The 24372-nt window shown below is 44.4% G+C and overlaps 1 protein-coding gene across 1 annotated transcript; it reads left to right on the top strand.

Moving 5' to 3' along the window:
* The first annotated feature begins 1475 nt into the window (after positions 1–1475).
* On the top strand, positions 1476–23755 carry LOC135920090 (uncharacterized). The gene is made up of 10 exons (XM_065454152.1): positions 1476–1506; positions 3954–4064; positions 7673–7778; positions 9321–9416; positions 11789–11897; positions 13537–13661; positions 16220–16329; positions 16773–16878; positions 20865–21059; positions 23181–23755. Exons 6-10 carry the CDS (start codon positions 13588–13590, stop codon positions 23209–23211), a joined length of 516 nt encoding a protein of 171 aa, XP_065310224.1. The 5' UTR covers positions 1476–1506; positions 3954–4064; positions 7673–7778; positions 9321–9416; positions 11789–11897; positions 13537–13587; the 3' UTR covers positions 23212–23755.
* The last annotated feature ends 617 nt before the right edge of the window (positions 23756–24372 follow it).

Raw genomic sequence — 24372 nt, 5'->3', positions numbered from 1 at the left:
CCTAGAGTCGCCTGAAGATCACTTATTTTTAATTTTTCACTTCATTACTTATGGCGAAGTGGTTGCCAAGAAAGGGAATTTCTCGATTCTTATGTACCGAGAGGCCCCGAGCTGTAGAGGTTCGACTTGATCAGTAAATGCATTCGAAATTTTGAATAACTGTGCACCTTCGCAGATCGCATGGTCGGGCAGTGTTGTTAAGCGTGTCGACATAGTAAAAGTCGTCCACGTGATGAGACTTGTCGCTAGAAAAAGCTGTTGTTTTTTTACCAGTCATGCATGCTGTGAATGTTTCGTCACTCAGCGGCGACGTCAAGGCCCTCACGAGGGTTACGTCATAGCGGCGACGAATACCAAGGTCGTCTAGGCTCTCTGAATATCTTTCTGTTCATAAGGGGGGCATTCAATGGTGTAAGCGAGGTTTGCGACATGGTAGCGGTGAATGCCTTCGCATTCGAGAGGTCCACGGCTGAAAGAATCCTTCGCTTTACATATAGGCGCTGCTGTGTCGTGAACCTCATCGCGTTCGTCGCGGGGCTGTTCTATTGTCAAGAAAGTGGAGTGTCAACTCTGTTTCTCGATGCGATTCTCATCGCTTGTCCAAGGGATGAAAGTGCGGGAACGTGTTCTGAACTGTAGATGTCCGTCCTAATAACTTTTCTATCGAGGAGTCCGCGAGTCCCGGACGTTTCTTTTGCTAACTGACAGAAAGTGTCATTTGTCCGCGACAGTTCGGATCAGTTTACGAGGCCCACGGCAATGTCAATATGCCGTGATTATCGTCCAACACGGATGAGTGCCGAACTGTTAATTGTTGGTCGAGACAATTGTTGTTAATGTTGAGACAATATCGTTTTATGTTGAGACAATCTCGTTTTATGTTTCAATCACAGCACGCTCTAACACGACATCCATGTTAAGGGATCGGGCCCTTTCTAAACTTAGAACTGCGAAAGCCAATACTGACGTTAAAAAGGGTGGAAATGGGTGTTTTTATTTTCGTAGAAATGACATTGCGCATACAGAATAAACGCTATCAACTATAACTAGATGCACGCACTTAGTAGCGAGTTTCTATAGGTAAACTAAGAACTGTAACGTACACTAACGAAATAAGTGCAATGTTTGCTTGGGGAGTATTAGAACTTTCGATTCAAATGCGCCACAAGCATCCACTGCGAAAAAAGAGCCTTAAGCATAGCATTCATGCTGGGACGGCATCTTGAAGTATTTAATTAGGTCATTCATCTGAAGAAGTTTCGGAACAACTTGTCGCTAGTTTCCCTGTAGCAAATTGGGTTGGAAAGTTCATGCTTCTGTCATCGCTTTTTTTTTAAACTTTAACTCGCCTTGACGAGTATACGCTCACGCTTACGCCCCCTGCTTTAAATCGCAGCGGTCTACCATGGCACCCAACTCCGCGGACCGCGTGTGGCCATGGTTCTATGAAGCAATCGATTCGACATTGAGCAAAAGTGCTCGGATCACTGCGGAGCACACCGTTTGGTGAGAGAGCTTCGATGAGAACCTGTTGATGAATACCGTTGCTGAGAACTAGGCATAAGCGTGTTTTTTATCGTCAGGTGAGATGGGTGCACATAAGTTGTGTTTGCAGTAGATTTTCAGTAGAAGAAACATCGCGTGAACAGCTGACGGCATGCTACGCATAAGTTACAAGCCAGGGTGTCCAACCGAACTCGAACCCTAAGCGCCCTGTCCGTCATACATGTTCCCCTTTTAGACCGCGTCTTCGTAGCGCTCTTCAAGTACGGCACTCCAACCTGAGTTCATGCGGCGACTGAACCCGAACTGATAACGTAGGTTCATTCGCTCGCTGCTGCTGCTGGCTTCCTCAGTCCACCGTTTTAACAGCGAGTTTCCGCCATCGTCGAGTGAAATGAGTTGTTCGCTATTACGCGCGCGAGCCCATGCTTGTTAATTTAGTTAGTATGCTATCGCCGCCTTTCTGGAGAAACTGCGACTTTGGACCCTTACAAATCACTTGTCGCAGATAGCATGATTCTGGTCATTCGGGTTCATTACTTAGACGCCTCATTAAAAAATTTATAATGACCTTTTTGAGTAATTACATTATGGCACATAATGGAATTAAGAATCGCAGCTGGGGAGTTCGCAAGGCGATCCACCCGTCCATGTATTCGTGAAATACATGGGCTCTTCCCAGAAAATTTTATGCATTTGCGTTCCATTTTCAGAACGAACGTTATCAATTATAACTAGGCGCACGTACTCAGTAGCGCGTTTCTATAGGTAAAATAACCGCTGTAACGTACGCCAATGAAATGAGTGCAATGTTTGCACTCATTTCATTGTAAAAAAGCAAGCACTGTAAAGCTTGCTTTACAATGTGCAGTGTAATGACAAACTTTCCAACCCTGTGAATACCAGGCGCTGTGTTATGCATTGAAGCCCAAAAGTAACTGGAACACCAATGCATTTCGACGGCATTTCGACGGACACTTTAAAAACAATATCTCTGAACTGGTGCGGTCCAGATTATTCGTTCCAAGTGGTTAGGCCGTCTGAACTCCTCGGCTGTAATTCGTAGATTCAAATGTGTGGCGTAAAGTAACTAATCAAAACGTTAATTACCGTAATTGCGGTAATTACTCAGTTGATTCTTTTTTTCTTGTAGAAGTAATGACGGACCTCATCGAGTAATTTACATCAAGGGTTAGAATTGGGCTATCTGCCATAGCCAATCCTTATAAAATTTGGTGCAGAAAAAAAGGCGCCCCGTATTTATTAGGTACCTTAGTGGAGAGGTCACAAAAGTGTCACTCAGCTCGTTTCGTAGTCTGGTTGCTCTAGATTAGGAACGGTTACTACGCAGATCATTAAATCCTTAGAATTACGTCATACTTTGTAACCTTGAAAAGTACCTAATGTTACATCCAATTGCATAACCCACATGTGTATTTTCCTCCTGTGTATGTGTAGTATTTTTTTTTTCTGCGTAGGCAAGCAGTGAGAGAGGTATCGCTATAATTTTCATAGCGCCACCTACATTTAGAAAACGAAAAAGGTGTTCGTTTCGTTCTGTGTTATGTTGAGCACATTTGAATCAGATTAAGGGTGTCCGAATATTTTACATATTTGCAAGACATCAAACAAGGTTGCATTCAATTCGGTTTCCAATCAGCCTGTATTCAAAAATCAGAATAACGTTATAAATTCCAGAATGTGTCTATCACCCCGTCCACTGTGCACAAAATAACACGAAATGGAAGCCAAACTCTGATAACCGTCATCTAATCAACATTGCACATAATTAAGGTACTATAGCATGACGTGTCCCTGAGAAAGCCAAAGTTTCCCGACAGAGCCACAATCAATCGCACTTAAATTGTGATCAGATGTACAATTTCCCAGCAAATATTTTTTTTTCGTGCTAATATCCAGCACCTGCGTATTTTCACCAGGCAAAGCCTGAATGTCGCATTGTCACAAACGGGATACAATAGTGGCACCACGAGGCGCCACCTACCCAGGTCTTTCTAACTCGACAGGTTTTTTTTTTCTTCGGTTTATCATCTCCACAGATAAAATTCCTTTCTGGCTTGGCCCCGAAAGCGTACACAGATGGTAATAGGACCGCAGTACCGCCTTTATCATATGATATTGCATGGTCGCGTGTGTTTCAAAGACCCCTGGGTTTGCAAAAAAAAAAGCTGCTATCAACAAAGCTTGCTTTACCATGTACAGTGTAATGACAAACTTTTGAACCCTGTGAATACCAGGATGGGAAATTTTTAACAATTTTTAGAAGACTACACATTATACGGAAACTATTGGAAAGGTAATCGATATCCGATTCCATTTGCTGCAAGCCCTGTTCGATTCGTACTCGATTCGGTCTTAAGAAGTACTGCTGTAACATCCCTACAACGTATTCTAAACCTTCCTTTTAAAACACTTCTGCTTTTTGACAGGGACCAGTGACCTAGACGGAAAAGAGCCGCAACCGACCGACTGCTGTGGGCCAAGACCCAGTGCCTTCGTCATTCCTGTCTGCGGACGTATCGCCATTTTTTATGCACACTGTAAGAGTATAGAAAAGTTTCTATATAGGTATTCACCACGGGACTCGTGTGAGCCATGCATGTTGATCACGTGTGCGAAGCTCTTTTCTGCTTTACAAAAGAAAATATTACTTTGAATATAAAACTGGAACATATGATGTCGGTTCACTCGCCAGGTCAAGACAGATATATTGCACTGTTACTCACTTTGATAAGCCTTCTGGCACTTTGGCCCTTCGTTTCAATGGCAGCGGCCAGCTGTGGCATTGAACTCCACGAATTGTGCGCGCTCATGATGGTCTTGAAGCAATAAGTCGGACGCTTAGCGACGGAGCTAGCGGGAAGGACCACTGCGATGCGGGTGAAGTCGTTTGGTGAGAACCACTCGAAAACTGTCTTTTATGCTCCAGGTAATCTAGGTAGCCATATCATCAGAAGCCAACAAACAAAGACACCAAGGAAAACATACAGCAAATTACTCGTACTTACCAAGTGAATTAAAGAAACGGTACATTAATGGCAATGAAAGTGGATGAAAAGAAAAAAAACAACTTGCCGCAGGTGGGGGAACGATCCTGCGTCTTCGCATTACGCGTGCGATGCTCTAACCAATTGAGCCCAGCCGAGGTTATATATGGCCACTCCATGTGCATTTCTGCCGTCGCCGTCGACGTCGACGTGATGTTCACTGTAAAGTATAAGGGCGGTAACTACGCCGCCGTGCGCCCTATGCTGCATGTGCGAGTGAAGGCGTGCGAGGGGCGCCGACGATCGGCGGCTCAATCTCTCCAGCGCTAAAATGATGAGAGCGAGGACGAGAGAGAGAGAGAGAAGATATAGGAAGGCAGGGATGTTAACCAGTCAATAGTCTGGTTGGATACCCTACGCTGGGGGAAGGGAGAAGGGGAAGAGAGAGAAGGGAGAGGGGTGTTGATACGTGTACGGACAGTACTTCGAGTTAAAGCCGCTCTCGCAAACCGGACGTTCTGAGAAAGCACCAAAGTGCATTCACTTCCCTCTGAGCCGACTATTGGTGGGGACGAAGTACCCAGCAGACGTTCTGAGAAAGCACAAAAGTGCATTCACTTCCCTCTGAGCCGACTATTGGTGGGGACGAAGTACCCAGCAGACGTTCTGAGAAAGCACAAAAGTGCATTCACTTCCCTCTGAGCCGACTATTGGTGGGGACGAAGTACCCAGCAGACGTTCTGAGAAAGCACAAAAGTGCATTCACTGCCCTCTGAGCCGACTATCGGTGGGGACGAAGTACCCATGTTGCGAGGCGCCTGGGGGAGGCGAGGAAGGGGGATGGAGCCAGCGTTCTACTACGGCTGCGGCTGCGTATGTGGCGGCTGCGCGCGGTCGCGCAGCCTTATCTCAACCTCTACTACAATAAACGTTTACTCTCTTATCTCGAGAGCGATCTGCATTGGGGACAGAGTGTAGGTGCGTCGACTGCTCGTAAGCTTTGTGCGTCCTGTGTGTTCTCGGAACTCAGTTTTGCGTTGAGACGATAGGCAGCACGAAGGTCACTTCGCTCGCTGCTGCTGCCGCGTTTCCGCACGCCGGCGTTTCGACAGCGAGCGTCCGCGGTCATCGAGTGTGATGCGTTCATGTTTGCTGCGTGCGCTGACCCCATGCTTGTTAATGTAGTTAGCAAGCGAATGTTTGCAGGTTGACGCGGCCGATAAAAGTTGTAGCCTGCCTTAGTGTGGCTGTCTGCTAATTTGCTATCGCCATCGATGCGATGCGATACGATGTGATACGTTCATGTTTGCTGCGTGCGCTGACCCCATGCATAAACAGGCATAAACGGCAGTCTGGCCTACCTCAATCTTTGCGCCGGATGCACACAGGCTGTTGCTGCGGAAAGCACCATTATAAAATATTGCTGCATGCGTATTGCGTGTTTCATTTGGACGATGCGCGAGGAACCCCAACGAAGAAGACGAACTGATCCTTGATCTCCAGCTGTCAGCTGAACTAGCCAGCGTAGCAGTTTTCTTAAATATACCCTGTAAATAATGTTCAGTGTTTATTCCCTCGTTCACGTAGCAATACGCATGTGCGAAATGAAATGTTGAGGGCCGCTATACTCTCAGCCAAAGAGTGTTACGGTGTCTTTGTTCAATGTTTATTAAGTGAAACCGGAGAATAGTGAAGTCATGTCTGCTTCGCAGCAATCCTGACATTAGCACCAAGCTGTTATCTGTTCAATACGTACTAATTCAAAACTCGATGAATGAGTGTGCGACCACAAAAAGTTCAGCCAGTGTAAACGGACAGCCGCCTGCCTCAGTGTAAAAATTATACGTTGCAGAATGCGCGTAATAATCGTATTTTAACAATAGTGGAAAGCGAATGGGCAAGATAATAAACCTTTCCAGGAACCATTCTTTAATCTGTGTTGCATGGAAACCGGAATCAATAAACCCAGGTGTTTGTTTTGTTCCATATTCAAAATGGAATATTCATATTCCATATTCGAAATATATATTAACAATATAATATAATATAATAAATAATATAATAATATAATAATAATAATAATAATAATAATAATAATATAATAATATATATATTATATTATATTATATATATATTATATATATTATAATTAATTATATTATATATTATATTATTATATTATATATAATAATATATATATATATATATATATATATATATATTAAATATATTATTATATAAAATATATTTCCATATTCGAAATGGAATATCATTAGGGTTCGGCGAATTCCTTCGTGCGTACACATTTGTAAAATACCTTACAAGACCTTACATGTGGCGTTGAGTAAGAGGGGCATTGGACCAAGTATACACATAAAGTGGCAAACTCGCGACAATATCAAGGTCAATTAAACAACAGCAGCGACATTTTTGTTCGTGCTCATTTTTTGTTCAGTTCAACACAATTGCTGAAAGGAAATGACAGCTTTCGATGACAGTATAGTGGCAAATGTTATACAAATGACTGCGCTGCGCATATTTTCAATGCTGCTTAACGGAAAAACACTCTAGTGCGTCGAGCCAACTAGCGCCAGATGGTATGTTTCGCATTAAACCTTGCTTTTTCCCATACCCATGCACAAGCCGCACACCTCAATGAGCTCAGTGTTAACACGTTTCTTCACAGTCTGTGCGTCAGTGAAAGACGACGTGATTAATCCTCTGTGTCATTCGCTTGCGTGTTTCCGCAGATACGCGGTCATATATGCTCGTCAAAGAAGGCTGCCGGTTGTCGCAGCATCTCCGATGACGCAGCTGATTAGTGTATGCTACGCTGAGCGCAGTCTTTTAACTAGTGTAATCCCGCCATATCGGGAGTGTGCCTTTCCTAGTGGTCCTGTCACAGACGTGACTTTCGTGCGACGCGATACATTTTAAATCGGCTCGAAAACACCTGGCCCTACGTTACAGGTCACTGTTCGTAAACTCTCAAGCTCAACATCCAGAAAGTGGTTCCTGTGTCCCTTAATGTTCTTGGGTTACGTTATGTTTACACACTTAATTACACCATGCTGCAAAAGTCGTACTCCCCCTTGTACTCGTGAAAATCGTCTCGTTACTTTTAACATGCAGCTAACTTCAACGTTGTATTGCTTGCGCAGGTTGCGCGTCAGTGCGAAGCGGGCCTGCTGCAAACGCTGTGACGACCAGTTGCGTGCAACGCCCTCTGGCCGGCGACACAGGAGCGTGCCGTCGCCGGCTTCTCTGGTGAACATAACTGGACGTTTGTTATTCAATTATACGGGCACCCCAGGCGCGTTTCTGCCGTCCTCGTCGCCATCGGGGTCGGAAGATAACATCCTCGCTGCACGCCGCATATGCTGTATGTGCGAGTGGAAGCGTGTACGAGGGTGAGCTGGTGATCGCGTCTCACTCTCGGGTGCGCAAGAAAGAACAGCGCGGAGGAAGCGTGCCGTCTTGCGTCGCACGAAAGGCAACGGCGGCGGAGAAGGGCGTGGCGGGGGGGGGGGGGGGGTGCGTTTTACTCTGGCGGCCGCTGCGTATAGCGCGGCCGCTTGCGCTATCTCGAAAGCGAAATGTGACGAGTACAGAGTCTAGGGCAAATCTTTGTATGCGCTGTGTTCTCGACGATTTGTTCGCGTTGAAGCGAGAGGCTGCACGAACGTTAGTTCGCACGCTGCTACTGCCCTGTTTTGAGTGTTGCCGCGATCATCCGAGTGAGATATATTCCTTTGCTTTTGCGCGCGCGACACAATGCGAGGGTGAGCCGGTGATGGCGTCTCAATCTCGGGTGCGCAAGAGGGAACAGCGCGGGGGAAGCGTGCCGTCTTGCGTCGCGCGAAAGGCAACGGCGGCGGAGAAGGGGGGGGGGGGGGTTACTCCGGCGGCGGCAGCGTATGGTGCGGCCACGTGCCCTATCTCGAAAGTCAACTGTGATGAGTGCAGAGTCCAGGGGCAAATCTTTGTATGCGCTTGTTCTCGACGATTTGTTCGCGTTGAAGCGAGAGGATGCATGTTCGCGCGCTGCTACTGCCCCGGTTTGAGTGTTTCCGCGATCATCGAATGAGGTGTTCCTTTGCTTTTGCGCTCGTGACATAATGTTTGTTGATTTAGTTTGTAAGCGAAGTTTATACTGCCGATAAAGCTGCTATCCTTGCCTCATTTAGCCGTCCACTAAATTCTTCGCCTTTCGGGTGAGACTAAGACTTTTTTTAGACCATACAGAATTTTTACAAATCACGTGTGGAAGATAGCATAATTCTAGTCATTCACGTGTATCCCAACGAGGTGGACATTACTTGTACAAGGAATTAAACTGCACATCATACTAACTAAAATGTCATTAATGACCTTTTGAACTATTTTATCGCACAGAATATAATTTACAAATTGCAGCTTATGAGCTCGCAAGCCGTATTCATCCCTGTATTGGCTGAATACATGGGCATTTTGTAGGTACTTTTGTACTTCAAAGCATAAAAGCCCAGTGAAGAGCGGAACAATAGTGCATATTTACGGAAACTTTAACGGCACATATCTCAAAGCCCGTCCGATCCCCAGAATTCGTTACAAGTAGATATCTTGCGGTCTCGCCGGCTACAATTACTAAATTTCATCGATCTTTCAGGGAAATCTGCTGAATTCTTTTACCTTCCTCATCAACGTCCTAGCTGCCCACTTATATGTAAGATGATGTACAAGCTGTCTAAATATCTCCGTATTCTGCCTTTGGCGTGAAGCTTCTCCGTGTCTTCTACGAGCCGCTCAACGGTTCCCTCTGTGGTGCAGGCTGCTTTGGCGGAAACGGAAACGGCAATCAGTCACGTGCGACGCCGTCACGTGCTCGTCAGCGAAGCGGTTATGGCTGCTGCTTCTCTACCTGTGGTACGTTTTGCATGGAACATCTTTTTATCTTGCCATATTCATTTTTCCATTATTGTCAACCACGTGTGCAGCAATAACATCGAACAATACGAATGCGTTATCAGCAATAAATCTGGCTTCAGCATCGATGGCAGTGTCGCTGTGCGTCATGTGTGTTTACCATCTCCAAACTAATATTTTTTTATTACTAACTCGAGAGGTGATGCCTTTAGTTCACCGGCTGCCCTAATTACCATGTATACAGCTTTCGGACAAAAATTAGCGCCTATAGTTTTCGAGGCTCGGCGTAAAATAGTTTGGCGCTGTCAGTGCAAGTTTATTTGAACCACCATGAATCTTTGCATGTGCGACCACGAAGCATCTGCGAATAAAAAAGAACAGGTACACAGAACTCGGTTAGGTTAAGTTAGGTTAGATTAGGTTAGTTAGGTTAACTCTGCTGAATTATCTTCGTCAGTTAGGTTAGTTGAAGAAGCGAAAATCGACAGCGAGGCTACCTCACGTCTAAAAAGTATACATTGCAAAATGTATGAACTTGAAATCTGATATTTGCAGCACAGTGCACTTCCTGATCACGTGCGCGAGCACGTGACCAAGATCTTTTTGTTTCCCTGGAGCCAAAATCCGGCAAACGAGGCCTTTCGATCTGAATTTATTTTTAGCATACTTCGGAGCAACAAATATATATATATATATATATATATATATATATATATATATATATATATATATATATATATATATATATATATATATATATATAATTGTGTGTGCGTGTGTGTGTGTGTGTGTGTGTGTGTGTATCGTGACATGGACGGTAGTGACCCACCATATATATATATATATATATATATATATATATATATATATATATATATATATATATATATATATATATATATATATATATATATATATATATATATATATATATATATATATAATTGATACAGAATTCTCATTGAAAACAGTCTCTACGAAAATCCGAATATTACTGCAATAGCATTCGATTGTGTCATATCGTCTACTGTGCACTATACAAGCAGAAATAGGTGGAGAAATGTGATAACTTTCATTCAATTCACGTTGAACATAACGTACTAGAAAATGGTGGGTCGCTCAGAAAGTCAAACCTTCCGTCCATGTCACGATCTATGGCAATTAATTTTGATTTCATGTTCCATTAGATATAGTAGGTATCTTTCGCACCATTCACAGAATTCGGCACTTTGAGGTATTTAAGTAGGTCATTCCTCTTTAAGTAAAGCTTCGGTAAAGCCCCATGATTTTAAAGGGAGCATTGCTTGCCTGTTGGGACGGCACTTTGAGGCATTTAATTAGGTCATTCATCTGAAGTTAAGCTTCGGAACAACGCACGCACGAAAAACATCGACGTTAATGATGGTAGCCTTTAAACAATGCAGCGACGCACTGCATTGCCGCATTGTTCGCTTCTGTGGAGGCGAATTCAATTTTACGTTGCCGACGTCGTAATCTCCGTGGATCCGCCTTCCTCGCTCTCTCCACACTCGGGTCACATCCGGTTCACTTCTTATTTACTCCCCACGATAGGCTGCCTTTGATGATGGCGAATTTCTAACCTCTCTGTAGCTGGCTTATTCGATTTCTCTTGTTCCCCTTTTCACTTATTCCTGATAGTTCTGCTTGTCTAGTCGGGTACTTACCCGTTTGCGCATACCTATTCTTGAGAATCGGTCGAGATTGTTCACATACTTGAAGTTACACGCCCGGTTGGTCTTACCGGATAGGGCAATAGCCTATTCGGTTAGATGCCCAGCTGCATACATCCAGTGACCACATTGTCTGTTGAGGTACATACATCTAGTGACACATGCCCATTATCGCATACCCCTTGGTTAGGGCTGTACATTCCGAACCTGTTTATCAGTACACATCAATGCGAGCGACAGGTGTCTCCAATGTCCTTTATGCGTATGCAAAGTTGACAACAGACATGTTTCCTGAAAAAAAATACAGAAAATACAGCGGGGGAATGTTTATTCAATGGCTTTGCCTAAACTTGGTTCTTCGTCAACAACATATTGCGTTACAAGTATAATTTGGTATACTTCGCACGTGCGCAGTGCCTCATGGCGTTCTACATTTGAATATGTACGATTGCCTTGATATTTAGACAGATACAGACGGACGGAGCGAAGTAAATGGAAACACAAGAACTCGTCCCATCTGCTAATCGTTCGTTCCCATCCTACGTGAACTGTTGCCGTGCCACGGTTATCTTTAACGAATTGAGCTGTAAACTTCACGTTTCTGCGCTCGCGTTTTTTTTTTTGCTTTATAACTCGCCTTCACAAGTGCTCCGACACTTACGCCCTCTGCTCTAATCGCAGCGGTCTACCGTGGCATCCACAGGCACGAACGTTGTGTGGCCATGGTTCTGTCGAAGTAACCGATTCGACATTGAGCAAAGGAGCGACATTCCGAGCAGACAAGCAACCGGTAAGAACGGTAAGCTAGAACCCGTTGTTGAATACCCTTGGCTAGAATTGTGCGTAAACGTTGTTTTGATCGTCAGGTTGGTGGGCGTAAGCTATTTGCAGTAGATTTGCAGAAACGTACCCGCCGTGGTTGCTCAGTGGCTATGGTGTTGGGCTGCTGAGCACGAGGTCGCGGGGTCGAATCCCGGCCACGGCGGCCGCATTTCGATGGAGGCGAAATGCGAAAACACCCGTGTGCTTAGATTTAGGTGCACGTTAAAGAACCCCAGGTGGTCAAAATTTCCGGAGTCCTCCACTACGGCGTGCCTCATAATCAGAAAGTGGTTTTGGCACGTAAAACCCCAAATATTATTATTATTATTATTGCAGAAACGTCGTGGAACAGCTGACCAGCATGCTACGCTTTGGTTACCGGCTGGAGTGTCTAACCGAACGAAAACCCGAACCTCAAAAACCGCACACAACACGCGAACCGATATTTTTGCACGTGCCTGAAGCTGAACCCAGCCTTAACCGATAAATATTACCGTTCCGGAAAGAAATGGTTCAAAGATGTACCCTGTAAACGAGTGCACAATTGATAAGGGATACTTCAAAATAAGCACTTCTTCACTATAGGCACACCTCAGGAGCAAATCTTTACTGCTCGGCGAGTTGGGTTACGCGCGAAAATTGGGAACTGACGGTTCGGCCCACCTAGACAAACTCGATCATGGTTGTTGGGTTGCTCCGGCCAAACGTTGTTATAGGGAACTAGAACACTGTTGCATAGAAGTCGCGAAAAGGGGCAAGGTGCCTCAGAAAGGTGGGCGTACCATTGCCGGTATTACGTCCCCAGTGCAGCGCAGCAACATGCAAGTGACTTTGCACACACCGGCAAAAATCGTTTCGATGAATATTTTCGTCTTTATTTCTAATTAAATCTGCCTTTAATACGTGCACTTAAAAAATTATTCTTATCTGCGCAATCCATTCATATACTGCACGTTGTAGAGACAAACGTCTTATCAAGGTGCTTCGGCTGCTTTCTGATAGCTCAATTTGCAAAAAAAAATCCATCGCTGAAATTGTGGTGATGGCACACATGCGAGTTTATCCAAGCGACGCACATCGTGCCTTGAACGAGTGTACGAAGAAAAAAAATTCGGCGATTTAGCGGTAAACGCGTAGGAAATGCGTTGTCCCCGCATTAACCGCCCTCACCACTGTGTGTGGGGGCGTGTGTGAGTGTGTTTGTTTGTTCGCTTGTTTGTTTGTTTGTTTGTACTTACGTGAGCTCGAGCACTGGGCGCGCTTCTTACGCCAATATGGCTACCCGAAACTCTCGACCGAAAGTTTTGCGGGGTTCACAACGCGGTCAAAATTGGTGTGTAGCCTGTGCGCCTATACCTCGTCTCCCCGTAAGTACTGGCTCAAAACAAGACGAGAAGCGTAAGTAATAACGGGACTTACGATGTCATATTAAAGCTAAACCTAATTAGCGCACTCGCATGAAGTCACAGCCGCTTAACAGATGTCGTCATGCCCCTAACAGCTTACGTTAGGCTGGGTTAGTTTCTTGCGGAACGCTTTCACGTTCCACCAGGTGCACTTGAAAGCTAACGCACATGTAAAACAAGTACTCTCGCGTCTCCATTTAGCTGTGCACCGCCGTTATTGGGAGCTGTCCACTGTTCGGACGTGGCGGGTCGATGGCATCTTCCTTGCAACACGCTATGATGGCTTCTCCTCAGCGGTGCACCATGCTGGCCCGGCCCGTATATGGGTGAGTTCACAAAGACGTCCGAAGCATGCCCGCATTTTCGCGGAAGGGACTACTTTCAAGAAACGTTCCCAACTCTTGGATTTTGACGAGGTACCGCAGACGAGCAGTTAAGGCACAGTTGCGAGGAAATTTCACTTGCGGTGAATAGTTGTTCTTTTTTTTTTTACTACAAATGAGCAGGGCGTACCATGGAAGGCATGTGTGTGCTCATTTAACATCTAGCAAAGTCTGGGTGTAAGGGTGTGAGTTATAGACCCATTTACACCATTTATTTTTTCGTGTTTACTTTTACGGGCGTAAATTATTTTACAGTGAGATGAGGAAGAAGATCACAACTCAAGCGCTTTCGTAGTACTTTTTTTCTCGTGCTCGTCTCACTGTAAATTGACACCCTTAAAGCTAAAAAAAAAAACTAAGTCGGTTTCAACTTCCCAGCCTTACGCCCCTTCTTGACTTTAAGGGTGCGAGTTATAGACCTATTTACACTGTCTTCTTTTTTTTACTTTTAAAGGTGTAAATTATTTTCAACAAATTATGGGGTTTTACGTGCCAAAACCGCTTTCTGATAATGAGGCACGCAGTAGTGGAGGACTCCGGAAATTTCGACCACCTGGGGTTCTTTAACGTGCACCTTAATTAATCCAAGTACGTGGGTGTTTTCGCATTTCGCCCCCATCGAAGTGCGGCCGCCGTGGCCGGGATTCGATCCCGCGACCTTGTGCTCAGCAGCCTAACAGCATAGCCACTGAGCAACCACGGCGGGTGGTGTAAATTATTGTGCAGTGTAGTTTCCGTACTAATCCCGGGAAGACCCCTCTGCGCTGGTGTAGTACGTCCTCGCGACATGCCGTTCCTTTCGGCACTCATTCGAAACACATGTAGGCACATTTCGAACGCGAAACAAGAATAGGTTTACCATTTACCAACGTTACATTGCCAGCCTGCCCCGTTGTAGATTTAACGACGTTAGGCGAAGACAGCGAAAGTAGTACGGTTTACTGGTCGCATTGGCATTTCATACTTAATTCGAGCAGTGCAAAACAAAAATGAAAAAACTTAATACGAAGGCAAGAAATATGGACACAGTGCGGTGTCCTCTCAACATATTCTGCGGTTTTATGTACCAAAACCATGCTCTGATTGACGTGCGCCGTATAGCGGTGGGTATCCGGAATAATGGTGGCCATCTTGGATTCTTTAAACGGGCACCCAAATGCAAGTACGCGATAGATTATGCACCTTGCCCACATCAAAATTCGGTCTCCGTAGCCGTGAATTGAACCCGCGACTTCGAGCGCGCAGAAGAGCAACGCCATAGCCGATGGTCTACCGCGGCGGTTGGATACTGTACCTGCATTGCATCATACTCTTCTTGCACGCTCATCTTGCACACTTCTTGCACAACATTCTTCTTGCACAACATTCTTCTTGCACAACATTCTTCTTGCACAACATTCTTCTTGCACAACATTCTTCTTGCACAACATTCTTCTTGCACAACATTCTTCTTGCACAACATTCTTCTTGCACAACATTCTTCTTGCACAACATTCTTCTTGCACAACATTCTTCTTGCACAACATTCTTCTTGCACAATATTCTTTTCGCACAATATTCTTCTTGCGCACTCATCTATGCGATTATGTGACAAGAGAGAGAGAATGGTATGGGAGAAAGGTGAACTCACCTCAGTGAAGTCATTTTGTCTTGCTGATCCAAGCTGGCGAAGGGGTTTGGGCGGAGAAAGAAGAGAGAACGTGAAGAGGAAGAAGGGTGGTACGGTGCAGCTCGCGACAATGAGAGCTGCGCGGTGGTTCTGACCGAAGCGTACGCGCACACTTATATATGGATCTTCCCGACCAGGGATCGAGGCTACTGCAGCGTATAGCGCGGGGACTGTCTATAGCGTGCACAATCTTCGCAGCAGTTAGGGCTACACTGGCGTAATTAAACCAGACAGTAGCAGCTGCAAGACGTTCATTATTTGCCGCAGCGTGGCCTTGACGACAGGTTCGGATGGCTGTGTCTTCGGCGCACCACCGTTGTACGCGTGCTGACATTCCAAAGTCCTGAGTCATGACGACAAGCCATGCCATGTATTCCATTCTGGGCTTGCGTTGCTCGCTTGATGCATACCGAAGCGCTTGAGTATACCAAATCGCCGAATTTTTCCCCTGTTGTTCATTGTTGTCTTCATCATTTATTAATCCCTTAAATGTCCCTGTTGGGTATCCCTTAAAGGTCCCTGTTTGGTGTCTTTTAAGGGTGCCTGTTCATTATCTCTTAAAGGTGCCTGTTGGGTGCCCTTAAAGGCCCCTAATGGCTACGTCTTAAAGGCCCCTAACGGGTATGCCTTAAAGGCCCCTAATGGGTATATATGCCTTAAAGGCCCCTAATGGGTATGCCTTAAAGGCTCCTGTCGGGGTATTTACACGAGGGAGGAGCAAACACGGAAAAGCCACTGCACCGAATACGAATTCGGTATAGTTTGATGGCACGAAACTCTGCCCATTACTGCTAGCAAGCGGCTCACCTCAACGCTGCACTTTTTTACGCAGACAGTGTTTCAGCCCAAGCGGGCTTAGCGGGCCCGCTGGGACGATCAGTTACGTGCACCACCACGCACTCGTCACCGCAGCAGACATTGCTGCCTCCTCCGTCCACTCGGGTGAGTAGTGCGTTGCACTCGGCGCAGATCGTGACATTTTTTCTTTTTTTCAGGGAATGCTATCGCGTGTTCTTTAACGTTGTTCAGCAACGCTTTTGTTGCCCACTTTTTCGTGAACGCGAGCGAATCAATTTTGCTTCTCTGGAACTAAAAATCTGAACAACCAGCCTCTTTCCCTTCTTTTAATAAGGCGAGCTCTATAATGCGCAGTGTAACCACGGAAACGTTCTAAGTTGTGAATTACAGAGCGTGAAGATTGATTTGAATGGTGAGAAGGCTGAGCGTTCTTCGCAGGCTATTTGAAATATATATATATATTCTCCATTAGATTCGCTTCTGGCACTGTTAGACTCGTATTATGATTCCGCCTGCAAAAATACCTATTTTCACACCCTTATACATCTGATTGTAAACCCTTCTGAAAACACTGCTGCTTTTGGCAGGGTCTAGCAGCCAGTTCGAATCGCCCACGCCCGCCCACTGCTGTGGATCCAGACACAGCACCTTCGTACCTTCCTGTCTGCGGACGTATCGCCCTTTATGGACACCGTAAGAATCTTCTGGTTTTCTTACATTAAATGGAACGACAGTGCATTTTTACCGCAAGTTTGACGGCGCGTATAGCTTAAATGATGTCATCCACACAAATATATGCAAGTGCATGTGCCTTTGACTCACCCGCTGGAATTGGTAAATTGCAATATGTGCCATTATGTAGTTCCAAGCTCATTTTGTGAATTTTTGTTAATTAGTCGATAACGCATATCAGTTTATTTTAATGCGCACGCCGCGACGGTGTGCGCATTGCAGAGCATTGCGCAATTATCACGAAACCCTTTTAAGAGGAAGCTTTAGCTCGGGTGCTCTTATCTAAACATGTGTAAAAGGCGAATTCATTTTTCTCGGCCACCACAGCACCGTGAAGTTTGTTGCAGTTAAAAGAAAAGCTGAAAATCTGGTGACTCCTTGTTTCGAATTGTTTATTGAGATTGTCAATTTTTATTAAAAGATTGGCAAAAAGTTGAAAACTTTAGGAAAACGAAACTATAAAGTTTCTCTAACTCGGCTAACTCTCTAACTCAGAAACACTAACTCAAATAGGAAAAATGATATCACAATTATGTGAATTCTATCTGATAGCATATCTAAAGCGGACTCAATTGATATGTTACGCATGAATGTGAAAAAATTCAGTAGTATTAATTTTAACGTTCTCTCTCAAATGCAACAAATTTCATTAAAATCGTTGCAGGGGTTATCTTGGAAATCGTTTTTGCGTTTTACATGCATTTTTAAATATAGCTCGCGTCGGAGTTGGGCCCGAGCTAAAGCTTCCTCTTAAAAGGAAGATTTAGCTCGGGGGCAGGTCAGACATGTCCCCAATTTAAGTACATGTGAAATGCAGAAATGTTTTTTTTTTTAGGAAACCTCTGGACTTGGTCAAAGTCCAGAGGTTCAGAGGTCTGGTCCAGAGGTCCAGAGGTCAACTTTAGGGGCTCTAGGATAGTGGAACTTCCGATCAAGTACTTGGGATTTTTTTTTACAGAAATTCGCTACCTTTCGTGAGCTTTAATTTAAAGAAGTGCGAAGTTTACAAATGCGTAAAAAAAGTCTTGGGTGGGAAAACACGTGGCTCTGTTAGCATGGCATTTTATTTCTCTAGCATCGGAATGAGCTACCTTTTAGTGTGTCCCCTGGAAAACGTAATGATCGCAGCTTCATGGCGATTCTGCGGTAGCGTTGTAGCGGAGTCGCAAGACCTAACCGACGGGAACGCCATCTTCCTTCCATTTTCTCTATATCATTGTGTTGTTTTTTGTCCACACCGTCTCATATAACTTAATCGTAGCCTCATTTATAACCATAACTTCACCGAGTTGTGGCATGAATGTGGGCTGGCTTTGCGCTCGGTCGGCAGCTAAAGAAAACGCATCAATAACGGATGCAGTGTGTGGACTGTGTAATGTTGAGAAATGCGTAAATGTCTCTCAGCTTGATTGAATTTACAACCGAATAATGCACGACTGAAGCATAAAATAAGAACTAGCCAGGAGCGGTTGGAAAGGGGGGATGCTTAATGACGTACATCAAAGGCAGGTTAAATAAGTCGGACAATAAAATATAGTACAGTAGAGAAAATTACAGACGCAAGGTAAATTTTCTAACACTTTGCTTTTTTACGTCGTCAAAAACACCTACAGAGGAGAATAGAAGTGAGGATATGACCATGCATGCACAGCGCTACGAATCGTCAATAAGCGACAGCTCTAATTTGTTTATTGAGAACACTGCATACTTTCTTCAACAAGTTAGAACTATCACTTATTGAGAGCTTCGGGCAATATCAAGCCCTATTCCAAAGTAAGGTACCTGCAGACTGTAATGCAGTGCGACGGTAATGAGTAATTACCCTACGTAATAATAATGCAGTGCTACGCGTTCCCTATAGTACGAAGCGAGGGGCGAAGCAAGACTTCTTGTTTTATGTAATTACGCAGAATAAAGTAGCAGCTCCCGTAGAACTGTGTTTTAATGCGTACGCATTCTGTCTGCCCGTAACGCTTGATGCGTTTCGCTCCATTGGTATAAACGGGATCCTAGGGGGGTATATAAGCGAATTCCTTAAAACTATGGATACGTGGTTGCAAAACGCAAACGAACTCACCCTTCCGGTATGCTACTGAGGTTTACGATTGAATATATGTATACGTATCGAATGTTTCAGCAAACTCACATTTTTCTTTTCTTAAGTTACCTGAATTCTAGTCCAGGGGCAGGTCTACTCCAAGAACCGGACATTACTTGCACAAATAATTGTGGTGCACAATCGAATAATTATCAGATATTCACTAATTAAGCTTTTAACTAATACTTAGTGGCACAAATTGCAACTTACAAGTTCTAGCCGGGGAGTTCTTACGCGGGATCCACTTGAACGAATTCTCAGGACGACGCCAGTTTCCGAAATTTGCAGAGAAATGCATTGGCGTTCCAGTTGATTTCTGCTTCAATGTATGGAACTTCGTTTAATACATTAAGTGGAACGACAGTGCATTTTTACCGCACGTTTGACGGCGCGTATAGCTTAAATGATGTCATCCACACAAATATATGCAAGGGGATGTATGTGCCTTTGACTCACCCGCTGGAATTGATAAATCGCAATATGTGCCATTAGGTAGTTACAAGCTCATTTTGTGAATTTTTGTTAATTAGTCGATAACGCATATCAGTTTTAATTTACTGGTAACGACCGCCTCTTTCGAGTCGACCAGCTCACGGGCTAGAACCTGCCGCAGGCAAGTCTTTTTTTTTTTTCCCGATTTTGAAAGCGTTCGCTGACACCCTGTTTCAAGTCCCACAAGGGAGAGTGTGCGAGAAATATTTCTTAATGATAATTGGCAGGGCAGCCTGTAACAAATTTGTTTGGCCCAAACAGTGTGTACTTTGTTTTGTAGAACTTCGTTATGTTAAATAAACTTTCGTACCTTCAAAAAAAGAATAAAAGGATACCGTGTACTCGCCGGTGGTCGCTCACTTTTGTTTTCAGCCCAAAAATGGCGCTCGGTGACCGCGTTAGCTGCACAGGGCTAAGGGCGCCGCCGCCACCCGATTCAAAGTGTTGAGCCTCAATCATCCATCCATCCATACATCCATCGCTATAGTTGCTCCATACAGGCTCCCTAAGCGCCCACCGAATGCGCGTCTGCTCACTTTTGTTTTGGACAGATTTGAACAGATGTGTGACCGCGTGCTCACGGTGTCACTGGAGCTCTTAACGCCGCAGCAGAAGTCGGAGTCCTGCTAACCTAACCTAATCTAACTGCACATTCACAGCGTGCTTGCCGTCGCTGTCATGACTTCGCCCTTCGAGCGAAACAATCTTTAATAAACGACTGCGCATATTTATGGACACGTTTGACCATGCCCTTTTTTTTTCTTTACTTTGCCGTGTGCGCACCAATTGACCAAAAGAAGATAGCAATTTCTCAAAACGAAATAATGCTACTGCCATTGAAAGATATTTTCTCTTCTAAAAATAGAAACTTTGCGATTTTATTTGAGTTTTCTTTGTCAATTTTGTTTGCTACAGTGTAGCGACGTATCAAAACCAACAACGAAACATATCTTTCTTTTTTTCGCAAACGTAGCTGCCGGAAACACTCGGCTGTAAGATTTTTGCTATCGCAGCGCGGATAAAAGGGTCTGTAGCCTGTACGTCATCATGACTCAGCTGTTCGCACGCACTGGTTCACATCAGATGAGGACCTGGAGCAACGGCATGAGGACTTACGGTACATCTAACCACGTCAGCACGACCGGATGAAGTCGAAACCACGTGAATTGTGATGCCCCCCCCCTCCCCCCCCCCCCCTCTGATTAAGTTACGATAGACAAGGCTCTAATTTCTTTTCTGGAACGCTTTCGCATTTCACTGCTGAATATGTCTTCTTTCTTGGTGGCTGATCAGACGCATTTAGAAGATGACGCATTCTAAAAAGTAAATGTTACTCTCGCGTTTCATTTTCTTTTAGCTCTACACGGCCGTCATCGGGGCATGTGCGCTGTTCTGGAGCTGCCGTGTATAGGGCGTCGACGGCGGAGCACGCTACGATGGCTTTTTCTCGGCGGTGCACAGTACACGTTCGACCTGTATGGGCGCACAAGTTCTTAACTCATCTCTTATACAAGGGGAGCGACAGCAACTCATGGGCGCAATGTCTCCGAAGGTACGCCCCAGCAAACATTTACAACTTTTAATTGTTCGATTTTTGCCCGCACAGGGGCGCTGACCTACTCTAAGGCCAACGTCAACGAAATTTGGCTAATTTGATTATATATAATTAGTATATACAACCACATCAATCTTGGCAAGCACGCAGTGCTGGTAAATGCGTAATTTTTCTTATTACAAGGCTCTAAACGGCACCGAAGCAGACGACGCAAGCACCTGGTAGGCGCGCGTCGCCTGTGCCCCAACACGTTGCCTCCGAGATTCCGTAGCCAATTGCTACGGTCGCTACCTTATCTCGGAAGCCATTCCTAGGATACACTGGAAGCATAGAGCGGGAAAGACGATCGACAAAGACTAGACAGAACAAGCGCTAATCCTGTCTGGTCTTTGTCGATCGTCTTTTTGCAAGCGGTTTTTCGCAAGCATTTCGTGTTGCTTCCACTCGAATTTCAAAATTTTGCACGGAGCTACCCCTATATTTATACTGTCTTAAATTAGGTCTTGTGCACTGTCCAAGATGTAATTTCAGTTGACCTTTGCCAAATGCAAGAAATTTATCTCGCTAGATTTGTTACAAATGAGTAATGCATACCATCGTAGACAATCTTTGCGCGTTTAGCACGTACCAAGGTTCTTTCAGAAAGAATTGCGAGAGAAATTCAATTTTACCACAAAAATAAAATCCAAGAAAGGCTAATATTGTCCTATGTTTCTATTCATTTCCCTTTTTTTCTGTTTAGAGCTTGCACAAACAACTGAGCATACACTATTTCCGCTGACCAAGTTCTGCAATTGCGGTGTAAAAAGTATGAAAGCATTGAAAATTTCATTATCTCAAATTCGGAACGTAGCGCAATTTACATAAGCAGAGTTTTCTACCTTGCTTGATTAAATTTTTTTCATGCTGAAGGAAAGCTTGTTTCTAATATATAGAAGTATGTCTGTCATATAAAAATATTGTCGAGATCGAAAAATGTGGGGACCTCGTTGTCAGTCCTTATCTGAGCACACCCTATGAATGTATGCTATCTGCATGCCATGGAATGTTTCAGAAAACGCATTCTCCGGTAGTTTCTTCAAGGAACTTCGATAAATATACCTTGTAAGATGTTATCGGTGATTAGAACGCGTTCAAACGCGAATGCTCACAAATATCGTGAAACACGCAGCTATGAGTGTGTCCTTTAAAATATATATATTGAGGCTTTTCTTGTTTCTTTTTTCTATTCTCTTTTTTGTTACTGTGTGCTTATGCAAGCAATATCATGAAACCCCATATAGCCCTACGAGAGTGTCCTTTAAAATATATATATTGAGGTTTTTCTTGTTTCTTTTTTCTATTCTCTTTTTTGTTACTGTGTGCTTATGCAAGCAATATCATGAAACCCCATATAGCCCTACGAGAGTGTCCTTTAAAATATATATATTGAGGTTTTTCTTGTTTCTTTTTTCTATTCTCTTTTTTGTTACTGTGTGCTTATGCAAGCAATATCATGAAACCCCATGTAGCCCTACGAGAGTGTCCTTTAAAATATATAGAGATGAATCAATCACCTACGCCGTAGCTACCGGACCTCTATTTGTGAAGCCAATGAATATTGCTTAGCAAATCTGTGCCCTTTATAAAGGGAGCCTACGAACTGAATATATGCGAGAGGTCTTCTATGTGGAATAACCAAAATATGCTAATTGGCTTCTTAAGTTACTAACTATATGTGATTTAAAAATTGAAGAAGAGTAGCCAAGCCATGTCTCCTTAGCGAAAATCCTGAGAACTTTACAAACAATGAAGGGAATTTGGTGGAGTAGTTTGCTTGAGGTCCTTTGGTCTGAGGCCCCACTAGCATTAGGCGCCCGCTGGACCTCGTGCAGGAGTTTTTGTTGCTCCTCCATGGTCCGAGCAGGACAGTTGTGCTTAATCCCAAAGCACCGGGCTTGGAGATTTTTGTGTGTTATCCTGCGACGTTATAGCTTGGATTTTCCCAGTGGTCGTTAATCCTAAGACTGCCACCAATTTTCAGGTAGCCGTCCCCAAAAATCTATTGTGCAGGTATTGCGAGTTATTGTAAGATTACGCAGAACAGGTGTTCTTGTTGCATGTTTTTTTTTTTTGCAGGGAAACGCAGTCATATTATCGTCGCCTTTGAGGACACGACGTGAAGGAGAGTGCCTTTTGTGTGCCTTCTAAACCCGGGAAATGTGATTTGGAGCTTCTCGGAGCACCCGGGTACTTATGGAAATAAGAAAGACAGACCACGAAATTGGAAAAAATAATAAAGTCAAAAGCAACTACATTCTTCCGCATATGTTGCGCTGGCTTCCTTGCTTTAAGAAAAAATATGGGGATTGGTGGATGGGAGAGAGAATAAATGACCACGAGAAGAGACACATGTGCGTGACGACTTCGGGAATGCCATCCTGCTGAGCGACCACGACTCTCTCCCTCGGTTGGCTGAAAAAAAAAAGTCGTCGGAGCTGCGGACCGTCTTGCAAGTCGTTCGGAAGGAAGGTGCACTGGGGTTCTGCCATCGTACATGAACACGCGCTATACGTCATAGCGCTAATGTACACGGACGAACCACTCGCTGCTGGTGCTTCGGTCTGGTGCTTTAAAAACGCGGGACCGACGGCACGTTGCAATCGAAATGATGCGACGCTTCTGCGAAACTATAAAAAGAAAGTGTAAACCTATTAAGTCTCTGTTTATGCGTTCGCGACAGGCCAGATTTCCCCCTGGGCAATATGGTGAAAAACTCTATGGGCGCGAGAGAGAAAATCTAGGGGTTTTTGCTTCTTGAATATGTGACTCGGCCTAGGCACCACGGAGGAGTATTTAGTCACACAACACCTATGGTTTACTGCGTGTTGTATGTGTTTGTCCCCTAGCCATGCCACAAATTAAGGTCTCGTGGGAGCCTATATGGAGCAACTATAGCATGGAATTTCTCACTATATTATACCTGTGTCACACGGGCACATTTGGAAGGCCTTCCAGTCAACGGCCTTTGAAACGCCACAACTCTATCGACTCAAAGGAGTTTTCACGCTGCTACACGGCACTTTTGAAAGGCCGTTGAGTAGTTCAGGCGTTTCTCGCACAATTGTGTGGCGCTGCGGATCTTTATTTTCGTTTTCATGTTACAAAAAGTTAAACAACATTAAAACCATTTAAAAGCACTATAATTTCTTTTATATTTGTTTATACATTAAATTATACATTAAAAAATTTTGTTTATACATTGCCATACATATATGTTTAATTTTTAAATTGTTGAGTAGCGAAACTGCGGCAACGTTGCGCCGCTCGA

This window comes from Dermacentor albipictus, chromosome 8 (genome assembly GCF_038994185.2).
Source record: "Dermacentor albipictus isolate Rhodes 1998 colony chromosome 8, USDA_Dalb.pri_finalv2, whole genome shotgun sequence".
Taxonomy (NCBI): domain Eukaryota; kingdom Metazoa; phylum Arthropoda; class Arachnida; order Ixodida; family Ixodidae; genus Dermacentor; species Dermacentor albipictus.
The sequence above is the reverse complement of the archived record's forward strand: the minus strand, read 5'-3'. Positions and strand labels throughout refer to the sequence as shown.